General features: G+C 47.6%; 4 protein-coding genes across 4 annotated transcripts; 1 reads left to right on the top strand and 3 right to left on the bottom strand.

The window, feature by feature from the left end:
* Positions 1-214: 214 nt before the first annotated feature.
* Positions 215-689, bottom strand: BJ212DRAFT_1383713 (uncharacterized protein). Its single transcript, XM_041336735.1, has one exon. It carries the CDS (start codon positions 634-636, stop codon positions 250-252), a length of 387 nt encoding a protein of 128 aa, XP_041188451.1. The 5' UTR covers positions 637-689; the 3' UTR covers positions 215-249.
* A 2645-nt stretch (positions 690-3334) lies between these two features.
* Positions 3335-4257, bottom strand: BJ212DRAFT_662101 (uncharacterized protein). The gene is made up of 3 exons (XM_041343762.1): positions 4068-4257; positions 3818-4019; positions 3335-3766 (listed from the first exon to the last, which is right to left on the bottom strand). The coding sequence occupies exons 1-3, from the start codon at positions 4189-4191 to the stop codon at positions 3697-3699; spliced, it is 396 nt and encodes a 131-aa protein (XP_041188450.1). The 5' UTR covers positions 4192-4257; the 3' UTR covers positions 3335-3696.
* A 107-nt stretch (positions 4258-4364) lies between these two features.
* On the top strand, positions 4365-7590 carry BJ212DRAFT_1449058 (MCM2/3/5 family-domain-containing protein; the record flags this gene model as incomplete). Its single annotated transcript, XM_041338635.1, has 11 exons — positions 4365-4367; positions 4424-4668; positions 4726-5041; positions 5095-5266; positions 5319-5746; positions 5798-5932; positions 5984-6865; positions 6915-6949; positions 6978-7224; positions 7276-7431; positions 7480-7590. The coding sequence occupies 11 exons, from the start codon at positions 4365-4367 to the stop codon at positions 7588-7590; spliced, it is 2730 nt and encodes a 909-aa protein (XP_041188449.1).
* Positions 7591-7833: 243 nt separating this feature from the next.
* BJ212DRAFT_1449057 (uncharacterized protein) lies at positions 7834-8568 on the bottom strand (the record flags this gene model as incomplete). Its single annotated transcript, XM_041338634.1, has 3 exons — positions 7834-7889; positions 7939-8322; positions 8373-8568. The coding sequence occupies 3 exons, from the start codon at positions 8566-8568 to the stop codon at positions 7834-7836; spliced, it is 636 nt and encodes a 211-aa protein (XP_041188448.1).
* Positions 8569-12090: the final 3522 nt, after the last annotated feature.

The raw sequence follows: 12090 nt of genomic DNA, 5'->3' as shown, positions 1-12090 counted from the left end.
AATTGAAGGACTGAAAATAGATAATGTTGTCAGTAGCACTTGACCTGTAAAATCTTGATCCGACGATATATGATGTATGATGACCCATGATGTCACGGCCGATAGCTAATAACAACCAGGGATTCTTCGTCACCTTCTATTGATCAACGTTAACTTCAGTGATCGAAGGCGTAGGACCGTCCGAACGTTTGGATTAGCTTTATAATTAGAAATCGACATTATCTACAGCATGCTAGTCTAGTTGTGGCTTCACAAGAAGAACTTAGTGTGAGATGCAAGTTCGAAGGGGGAGATCGAGACGAAAATAAGACGGATAGATGTTGAGAACCAGACTTGAATTCGGGCTGAGATGATGGACTCTGAAACGCTAGGAGAATACTTTTGATTTAATGACGTGCGAACTGTTACAGTGCTCCTTAAGTATCGTAGCGGGTAGCTTGGGTGGCTCACATGTTCCAGGTAGAACGGAGAAAGGAACGATAAGGGACAAAGGCAAAGTGTCAAAGCGGTGACGATGACGAGTAAAGATACGAAGCTCGTGTCCTGCAGGTTGTGTGAAGATGTCATAGTGAAATGATAAAAGAACGTAAACTGGAAGTACAAAGAAAATAATAACGTAGAGGGATGGATCCGCATGCCTCGGATGAGAAGACTACAGTGTGCGAAGCACAAACGCGGCGCCTCTGTACAGTGCCATAGATACATACAGTTAACTTCGTAGTCGATTTTGGGAAGGAATATACCTAAAATGCACTGTTTTTACTAATTTCAGGTTCTTTGCGAAGTTGTTTCAAATTTTCAAACAAAATTAAACTTATCACTGGCATCCCTCGACTGAGCAAGAAAACGAGCCAGGCAAAATCTCAGCGTCGCGGCGGCGCTCGCTTTGTGCAGCAGTGTTCCTTCGTCGAGGCTGATGAAGAAGAACAGGATTCAACCTATGTATATCACTCAAGTGGCGAAGAAGAAGTATGGACAGACTTGGATAGTATCGAGGATGAACCTGAGACTGGCAGCCTAGCCGAAGATATATCAGCTCTCCAGACCCTGTACTCGGCATTTCTTCCTCGTCACATGCAGTCTAAAGGGGCTCCGAGTCAAAAGGTGAGTTATATATATGGAATGCTGGCATCGATGCCAAGCAAAATGATGATGACGGACTTACAGGGAAATAAGCGCAAGCTTTCAGACCGTCCTGCAATCTATAAAGGAGACTCACGGACGACACAGTGGCGACAAAAAAGGCAACGGATTAAGGCTGTGCAAGGTTGCGGGACTCTTGATTCGTTCTTCAGTCAACAGCCGAAAACTCCAAACAATGGACCATTGCTGGTCGAGTCTGAGCAGGAGCTACTGTCTGACTTGGAACAAGACCCTGCACTGGATTTCACACTTAGTACTTGGGCGACAAGCTGCATTCGCTGTGAGAAAGTATAAGTCTCATCGACGCATTGGTATGACGGCGGAAGTCCTTGCATGTGTTAGCGATGCCGCGGCGGTGCAGAACAACTTCCTGTAGTTCTGTAGTATCATTTCTAGTCACTGGGCATGCCTCCTCGGACTCCCAACACTGTTTTTCTCATAATGTTTCAAATTCTTGTGACGAAAATTTTGAACTTCATTTTTTTGAAATTCTGGCCAGCTAGCATTAAACTACACATAAAATTACATAGATATACACTACTTTCACTTGAACTGTGTTAGTTTTCGTCTCGTAGTAGTCGTCGTACGTCGGGGTTACCCGAGGCGTCGAAAACCTTCTTCGCACACTGTAGAATATCCCCGCATCGATAAGATATTCGGAACGGCTTGCGTCTTTGATTCAGAAGTGTGGGTCCGGTGTGCGGAAACGTGGGTGAATCCCCCCGCATGAAAGAAGTATAATATTTTTTCTCCAGGTTGGGGAGCCTGGGTCGGCTTTAGCAGAGCCCCTGATTGACCATGCCAATACCCTGGAATGCGTTCCGATGCAACTTCCGAGACAGAAGTCAATATCTTCAGCTCGTCTTTGATAAGCAAAGAAGGCGCTCCCTCGGCCCAGACACCTTCAGCTTCTTCGGTCGGTACAAGTGCGCGATGGTCTGGCCGTGGGAAAATAACACCGGTACTATCACATTGACCCGTAATCACATTTGAATCCACCAAGGCTTGTAGAAGAAAGAAACTCACAATGATGGGATGTAAATAGCGTGGCGGATCAACCCCACCAGGATTGCATGCACCCAGGACCAAGTCAATCCTAGGCACTTGGAAGACAGCGAGTACCACAATGACCAGATGGGCACCCTGATGAATGTCATGCTAATGAGCTGGTAGCACAGGTAGAGCCCTTTGAGGGGCTGATGTATACATTCGTACATCGTAAGCATTGGTTGGAGTAAAAAGAAAGATGGCAATGGCCATATGTATGACTAGCATTTGACTCATCAGTATTGATGACGGTGTTGATAAGCAGCATCCAGATCCAGATATCCACGAGCTAGACACAGATTTTTGTCAATATTAATGTCCACATTGTTGCCGTAAAACATCAAGCTCAAAGATCACATTGGCGCCTACCGAAAAATGGATTTTATTGGGCCAAGTAGATGTTGGCTAAGTCTCCCTTAGGCAGACCATAGACAAAGGAAGACGGTCGTTCCTTCCATACTAACATGTCGGCAAAGATTGTGTCGGCAAAAATGGTCTCACAGTCTTATCCGTGGATGGAGCTGGGGCAGTCAAGAAGCCTGTTTCCCCAACATCCGTTGATGTGGGCAAACTTGGCCAGTCCTGTTGGAAAATCGAGCTAAGTATATACACACTGACATGGGAGGGCGCAATCATACAAATAGAAGTATTACCATTGCTAGCTAGCAGAAACCGACTGAAAGCGATGGGAGAATGTGCGAGCTACAAAAAACTGTGCGAACAACAAAAGACAATCAATTGTATGTAAAAAATCTGAGTGGACAAAAGATGAATGCAAGATAACAACAGTGAACAACGACTGTGCTATACTGACTTGGATTCGGACACGGGAGAGCGAGAGACAGTGTGAGCCAGGCGCGCAACGAAAATGTGTCAGCAAATTATGTTAAGGAAACTCACCAAAAAGAGTACAGTATCATCACAGACTTCGCAACACTGTAGGCTTGCTTACATTCGCTTGGAGGAGTTGCCGAATGGTGGGTGAAGAACGCCTCAACTCAGTCCTTCCGACCGTCCTCCCGACGTTTTTTTAGAAAAAATTGTGACAGATCTTACCCGAGCCGTTCCCATAAAGTGTATGTGATTGTGCTGCCGAAGTCAGCGTGCGCGACCGTACTGATGTACTTATCTGAAAATCAGGGCGAGCGAAAAGCAGCGGCTCCTTTCCTGGGATAGTTCAAAGAACATGCGATATTCCAGTCACAGTCAAGTCTTCCTAACATCCGGAAAGTTGGCTTCAGTGCTCAGGAGAGCTTCAACTGTCAACGCACAATTATGCAAATAAGTCGAGTGTATCATGCGCAGGAAGGATGAATGAAGTAGGTGCGATATGAGCTCAACAGAGTGCAGCTTATTCCCTCGAGAGAAGGACATTGTGTTTGAAGGCCAAAGGCTGCGTCCTGCCTAAGACAGACCGGCGCCGCCATGCACATATGGATTAGAAATATAACAGGGCTGTCGAACTCCCCTATAAAAAGAGTCTGCAGGATAAATCATTCTGATCGTTCACGAAATGGTTTCAACGTTCTCTGGGACATTGTCCGAAAGGGCTGGGGGCCAGTCTGGGAGGGGACCCCTTGAAGTAGATTCAGTAAGCGAAGAAATATTCTGAAAGGGCGGACATTACTTCCTCATATCCCACACATTCTCGCTGCTCTTTCCGAGCCGTCTGTGAGCCCACCACTCGGCACGGCGGCGAATCCAAGCGTCCCGTTTCTGTTCTGGGTGCATGAATTTCAAGCTCATACAAAATTTGAAGTCTTCTTTTTTAACCCCACACTCTGACATTTGGCCGTATCTGTATAAAGATTTTATTTGAGTCCCCAGAACTGAAAGTTTGATGAGCACTGACACTTTCAAGAGTTTTTAGAATATACCGTGACATTGCAAAAATTCATCAAACAAGGTCATGCACCCCGGAACATTGTCCACGGTAGGATGAACCTTGCGTAGGTATTCCTCCTCTTGTTTGATCGCGGTTTCGAGGTCGACGCTAGCCATATCACAAAAGAAGGAATGATTTTGGTCGGCAGCGACGGCAGCCTGAAGGCTGAGGATATCCTTACGTGGGAACTGAACGCGCTTTAAAAATTAAATTCCGACAATTGAACGCGTCGCGTCGCGTGTTTTTGTTCTTGCCATCTCCTTGCATCATCGCTCGATAAAGCTACACCATGGTGAGCGCGGAGGACACAGAAATCAGACTGATGTTTATTAAATCTACACATCATAGTCTCAGACTCCCAGAGGCGCAAAGCGTCAAAGGTCGCCTCCCATTCCCAGTTCATCGCCAGCTCCACGTCCTACTCCAAGACGGAGAGCTTCACAATCGTCTCTCCCACCGTCTTCGCCTCCAGCACCCTTCTCGGATACAGACGATAGCCTGGATGATCGTGACGGAGTGCGTGATATAGATGAGGACGATGAAGACGATGGCGAAGGCGAAGGCGAAGATTTGTTTGCGGACGACATCGAAGCGTGCGTGTCAAAGCCCATATTTTTCTAGGTACCTCACTCTTATGCCACTGAAAATAGAGATTATGCGCCAAACGAACTACTGGATCGCTACTCCGACCGGGACATCGACGATGAAGGAGATTTTGACGAAATTTCAGCAACGGCTCGACGAGCAGCTGAAGCAAGGATGAATCACCGTGATCGCCTTGAGCGCGCAGGAAAGCAAGGCGTTCGAGCAGCTAATAGAGGCCGTGCGCCTCAGTTCCTGGATGATGATGACATGGACGATGAAGATGCTCTTGGCGATGATCTCGGCGTTGCCAGAATGAAGCGTCGCACAAGGCGACAATACGACGAACGTCGTGATGTAGATGATGTGGATGGTATGGACGATGTTGGTGAAAATCTTCGCGGTCAGTCGGATGTGTACTCATCCATTTTCTTTAGGAAATACCCCTTGAGCAACTGAGTGATATCAAGGCTAAATCTATCGTCGAATGGATTGCCAATGATCGCGTTCGCCGATCAATTGTCAAACATTTCCGGCAGTTTTTGATGACCTACGTCGACGAAAACGGCGCATCAGTCTATGGCCAGCGCATTCGTAATCTTGGAGAAAGTCCGTATAGTTAGTCTATATCTTTTGCAGAATTACTGATGGCCTGTTGCAGCAAATGCCGAGTCACTAGAAGTATCTTATCTTCATCTAGCGATGTCTAAGCCTATCTTGGCTTACTTCTTGACAAACTCCCCGGCCGCCATGCTTACAATCTTCGACGAGGTTGCCCTGAATGCTATTCTCGTGTATTACCCATCGTACGAACGGATCCACTCGGAAGTCCATGTTCGCATTGCAGACCTTCCGTTGAGCTCCTCGCTCCGTGATCTCCGACGTTCCAACCTAAACAATTTAGTCCGAGTTACTGGTGTTGTAACTCGACGGAGTGGTGTATTCCCGCAGCTGAAATACGTCAAATTTGACTGCCGAAAATGTGGTGCTGTTCTCGGCCCATTCTATCAGGATGCAACAAAGGAGGTCAAAGTCAGCTTTTGTGCCAACTGCGAGAGCAAGGGCCCGTTCCCTGTTAACTCCGAGCAGGTTGGTCACATTTCGAAATTATGATAATACCTGCTAAACGCTGCATGATAGACGGTGTACCGCAATTACCAGAAAATGACGTTGCAAGAGTCCCCTGGGTCGGTCCCTCCGGGGCGTCTACCAAGGCATCGTGAAGTTGTTCTCCTATGGGACCTCATCGACCTGGCAAAGCCTGGGGAGGAAATTGTAAGTAATGTTAGGCGCTTTCGATAACCCACACTAAGCACGTCAGCGTAGGAAGTGACTGGGATATATAGGAACAACTTCGACGCCTCTCTTAATTCGAAGAACGGGTTCCCAGTATTCTCCACAATCATCGAGGCCAACCATATCAACAAGAAGGAAGATCTTTTTGCGGCGTTCCGTCTTACCGAGGAAGACGAGAAGGAGATGCGCGCCCTCGCACAAGACGAACGTATTCGGAAGCGTATCGTGAAGTCTATTGCGCCTTCTATTTACGGACACGAAGACATCAAAACGGCCCTCGCACTCTCCCTGTTCGGTGGTGTTACGAAGGACATCAACCGTAAACACCGCATCCGTGGTGACATCAATGTACTGCTCTTGGGTGACCCTGGAACGGCGAAGTCGCAATTCCTGAAGTACGCGGAGAAGACAGCTCACCGGTCTGTTTTCGCAACTGGTCAAGGTGCATCGGCTGTTGGTCTGACTGCCAGCGTCCGCAAGGATCCCGTAACTCGGGAATGGACGCTGGAGGGAGGCGCTCTTGTCCTTGCCGATAAAGGAACATGTCTCATTGATGAATTTGACAAGATGAACGATGCGGATCGGACGTCTATTCATGAAGCGATGGAACAGCAATCCATCTCGATCTCAAAAGCTGGCATCGTCACGACGTTGCAAGCTCGATGTGCCATAATTGCCGCTGCTAACCCTATTCGCGGAAGATATAACCCAACAATTCCCTTCCAGCAAAACGTCGAGCTGACAGAACCCATCCTGTCTCGGTTTGACGTGCTGTGTGTTGTCAAAGACAACGTAGATCCGGTGCAAGACGAACTACTAGCCCGATTCGTCGTTGGAAGTCATCTCCGCAGTCATCCCAAGTTCGAGGCTGACAGAGATGAGATGGATGTTGGCACGACCCTTGATGCCGATGTAAGTCTATTCAGGTCTCTGAAGCTGTGGTCCTCCCTAAACTGGACAGATTATACCCCAAGATATCCTCCGCAAATACATCATGTATGCCCGAGAGAAGATACGCCCGAAGCTCTATGACTATGGACCAGGATAAATTGGCGCGCTTGTTTTCTGATCTCCGTCGCGAGTCACTAGCAACAGGTTCATACCCCATCACTGTCCGACACCTGGAGAGCATGATTCGGATGGCCGAAGCCAGTGCAAAAATGGCCCTGCGGGAATACGTTCGCGCTGATGATATTGACATGGCTATCTCCGTTGCGGTAGGGAGTTTTGTCAGCACTCAGAAGATGTCAATCAAGAAGACCCTTGAAAGGGTATAGTACTCCACCACTTGAGATCAGAAAAGGCACTGATGGTTTGGGCAGGGCTTCCGAAAATACTTGACACAAGCCCGTGATTATGAAGAGCTCTTAGCTTTCCTTCTTGGTCAGATTGTGAAGGAAAAGGCCCGTTTCCACCAACTACAGAGACACGAACAACCTGAGCTTATCACGGTCAAAATGTCTGAGCTTGATGAACGGGTGAGTGGTACCTTCGTAGGAGTTGTCGTGAGCTCACTGGTTCTCTAGGCGAAGGAGCATGACATCTATGACACATCGACCTTCTTACGCTCAAAGCTTTTTGCTGCCAATGGCTATAAATTGAAGGACCAGGTCATAGAGAAGCGGTTCTCAAACTGACACGAGATTCCATATACCCTTTCAGCATAATTCTTTGTAGTGAATTCCGTGCGCTATGTATGGTCATGTAGGCTGCCGAATTGAGTGGTGAATATATGAGGGATAATTAAACATGATACTCCAAGTAGGATAACGGCGCTCTAGATTTATGATGTGGAAACGGGTGATGAGGGATGCCGGGGCTGGGCAGGTTCCCGAGGTATGTCATCTAGAGTTGCGTACTCCACCTCGGAAATCTTGGCATCATGAGGGCGTAGCTTGACCCTGGGATTCATCGTCATCATCATCGTCCATAATTTCTGCGACGGAATAAGCATAAGAGATTTCCTAATGGGAAAACAAGCTTACCCTCCCCATACACGTCGGGGTGTTCCCGGAAGCAGGTTTGCATGGCCTTGAATTTTTCCACGCAATCAATACCTTTTGGTTCCTTTTCAGAGTAGACGAAACATGAAAAGGCCTCTCTGAACTGTGGACCACATGGACCATGGGCCATTCCACCGAGGCACGGGCAGTCCCAATTGATTTCACCTGTCACTGGGTTATAGGCACCTCCAGATGACTGTTCTTCACTTGGTGCTTCTGCTGGTGCGGCAGGTGGTGTTTTATCCGCGTCCTCCTCTATCACGGGTACTGACGTCTCAGGGGATGCCTCTTCTGTTTGTTGTATTGGAGCTGGAGAGTCTGCAGCGGGAGGTGAGGGAGCTGTGGAGACCGGAAGCTTCTTACGTGCTACGAACGTGTCAGAACAGCGCTTACTGTTGATCTAAATGAACACGTACCGGACACAGGTTGAGCATCGAGTAATATTCGCTGACTATCCGAGCTCAGCGACCAAGCCATGTATGCAGCAAGCGTGACGGTAGCTCCCAGTGCAAGTCCAGACCTGGTTGGATAACTTTTGAATACACGCGCGCTCGAGCCGGCATTCGTATGGACATATCTGCGCAGTGGCAGTCGTGTAACAGTCCTGAGCATAGTGGGATACCCAGTAGACAAAAACTAAAATCCGAGAAGAATGCTACAAAAATTCGGATTTGTCACTTCACATGATGACGCGCGCCCGTTTACGTTTACTAATCCCGAGCCAAATATTCGCCACACTACGAAAGGGCAGACTCAGTAATTATACAAACTCTTTAACTCAAACTGTCAAGTCTCCGATCCCTTGCTTCGCTCAGTGCTCAGCCTCGTAGAACACCATGTAACACAACGAACTGGAACTCCCACAACGCAGTCACTGACTCGTGCGCCGTGCATCCAGAGCCAGCTGCATGCCTCAATATCATCATGAGGTACCGTAGCATAATATTTATGCACATTTCCCAACACTTTAAGGGCTGTTGTCATTGTTCTGACCTCAGAGCAGATAGATGGTACTTGATCCACCAACTGAACAGACCCAAGCTAGAATATACGCAAGTTAGTAGGGCCAGATATTTCATATTCCTGCAACTCCGCCCTTGTCGTGAAACAGTGCTTATGTATAGAACGTCACATAGGTTGCGCAGCAGTTAGTAGCGGCGGCCCGCACAAATCCCCGACTCGGACGCCCTTGACCAGTCAATTCCTTCCCGAAGGCTTGTACACAACGTTCCACGATCTATGCAATACATATGTCTCTATCGTTCCTGGTGTCTGGCCGGCGTTTCCCAGGACCCAGAGTCGCGTTCAACACCCTTCACAGGAATGGCCTTCCCGTCAATATTTCAATGATAGCCGTTCAGTGCTGTTCATGTAAAATCTCGTTGGCTTTAGTCCACCCAACGCCTTTTGTATTTGCAGGCCATTGAGATCGCCTTAAGTTACAGGTAGTATCTTTTTACATTTGACCGGCCTATTCTACACTGCCTATTTACCTGCACTGTATCAGTTGTCAGTCACTTGACGGATCGGTGGCAGCCGGGGCACTGGGTAACAGTGCGGGGAGTGGGAGCCGACAGCGCATTTAGGTTATCCGCATGGTACGAAGGCATATGAGCAAACCCGGGCAGGATCAGCATTTAGTAGTGTGGCTACAAGAGAGAAACGAGTATCCAAAGGAACCGCACTAGGGTGATGGGCAAAGCGCTCAGGAGCACATTACAGTGCATGTATGACGCCATCTCAAAGTGAGCGCGTGAAAATAAGATGTTATCTTGTCCCAGGCGTACCAGAACATCAGATGCGGGGCTCTCGGCAGGGAGATTTGGCTCAAGACGTGAATTGCTGTAACCACGCACAGAAAGTGAAAAAGACATCGCAGTGATACATTGGGTGATACAAGGGATCATAAAAAACTGGGTATGAAGGTATTTCGTGTGCGATTCATCATATGTGCAGTCTTGCGCCAAAACGGCGACATGATTGCGGGAGATCTGGAACGGTGATGATGATCAATGTGAGGGAGGGCCAGGCCTGAACCTTGTCAGAAAAAGGAAATCATTTCAGGCGCCGCCGCCGCCGTCAACAAAAAAACAATAGCCACGCAAAAGTTCAAACTAGACTCGTGACCAGTCTGGACTACGTCTTTGAGATGTTAATGACTACGTCAAGCACTTAACATCTCAAAGACGTAGTCCAGACTGGTTACGAGTCCAAGTTCAAACCCCTGAATGAGTTTGGTGACGGTTTGATTTGCGCATACATTTTTCACAGTCCGCTGTATTTATCGCTGTATATTACCAGAGCAAACCTAACAATAATATGAACCATGTCACAGGCACCTCTTCATCTTCGTGCTCGACCACTGCAGTATTTCACCAATGAAACATTCAATTTCACTTTTGCAAGCCCTAGCCACAATAGATTAAGTGTATACATGAAGGTGGAACACTGCCAAGGAAATACTGTTACGCCTAGTCACGACAAATTAAGTGTATACAGAATCAAATGCATGAAGGTGGAAACCTGCCAAGGAAACGCCTGCGCGAAGGCGGCCAATGTGAATTACACACGGAGGACATTTATTTGGAACTGCGGCTGGACAGCATATTCACCGCATAAAGGAAAGACGCATATGACGAAAAATATGTTCAACACTGACCTCGAATTAACGACTCAATCTGATGACAAAAAAAAATTATTGCGAGAGGTGTTCGGGCTCATATACACTGGCAGTGCCGCTACATACAACCAATCATTTTCACCACACCAGCTCTCCATTCATCATCTGATCTAGAGTCTGCACGCCCGACTTTACCTATCCTGCTAATTCCTGAGACTGTGACGTCAAGAAGCGGCTTACACTGGTGAAATAGTCGATGACTCGGATGCTCCATTGGCAAGAAACAGTAAATGAGAGCGGCGCAGCATCACCTTCAGGAGGCAAGGAATAACTCAACTCGCAGAAAACCTCATCCAAGATGTTGACGGGGAGGAAGTTTTTTTCCGCTGAGGAAATGATGCACTCAGTGCCCGCCGCTGATTCATTCACCCACTGGATTAGAGAATTACTCAGTTGTTCTCGCGCCGAGGAATGACTAGGACTTTTTAATGAGCTTCTTGACTTAGATGCAGAAGGAATCAAGGATCTGGAGTTTCCACAAGTTGATAATGTCCTCGATGAATAGATTTATTGCTACCATACAATGTACATTGTGTACTGTACCGAGGGCGTTGATAGCGAACATGTCGAGAAGTTGATCATATGAAAAACGCCGAATGAAATGGGGGAGATCCGGAATGCCAAGCTCATCTGGCAATGGAGATCCGCCGCAGCGGTAATGGTGGCGGCTACCTGATTTGAATGTTTTGACAGTGAAAGGGGACGTTCAATCCCGGGTCATGGCCCGGGAATGAGTGACTACACCCAACGCCTCACCATGCGGCACGCAGCACCTTCAGGGGCGCCCTTTTTTGGATTCCAATTTATGTCGTTTGCAGAGTGATACTCTATGTAGGTCAGTTAAATCTAGTCTAAGGACCCACGGCGTGAATGCCCTGGTGTGAGGACCTCAGGGGTGGTGATGTGACCCCTCAGACTGAAGATTCGATCCCGGAGAACATAAGCACTAGTACTATCATTGCAAGCGCTGAGTGATACAGTTATGAATGAACGTAAAATACAGCTTCGCCATGACACGTGGTGACTCGGAGCTAGTCGTGGAGCCTTGTCATATTGGTATCTCTTGGTACATGCCGCTACAACTCTCGCGATATTTGTGTTTCCCGGCGATCCCTTGAGTGGGTAATAAACTTATATGCATTCTCATTCGATCACAATAATGGGTACATCAAATCTGCAGTAGCCACTAAAGTACACTCAACTATAGGCTATAGCCAACAAATACAGAAACAAAGTGTGAACGTAAGATAGTATCGAAGCGAAGGGAGTCATGATGCATGAAGCGGCGGAATGGAGGGAGAAAAAGGTGAAATCAATGGCATGCGAGTCAGCATTAGACGGTATGAGAAGGCACGAGAGTATGCAAGAAAGTTGCAAGAGGGCGGAGTACAGTTTCAGATGATGCAGGAGAGATACAGAAGGCTACTAAAGTTAAGGAGACAAGGAGAAATGAG

Source organism: Suillus subaureus (genome assembly GCF_016647635.1).
Source record: "Suillus subaureus strain MN1 chromosome Unknown BJ212scaffold_39, whole genome shotgun sequence".
In the NCBI taxonomy this organism is placed as follows: Eukaryota; Fungi; Basidiomycota; class Agaricomycetes; order Boletales; family Suillaceae; genus Suillus; species Suillus subaureus.
This window is presented reverse-complemented; position numbering and strand designations above follow the sequence as displayed.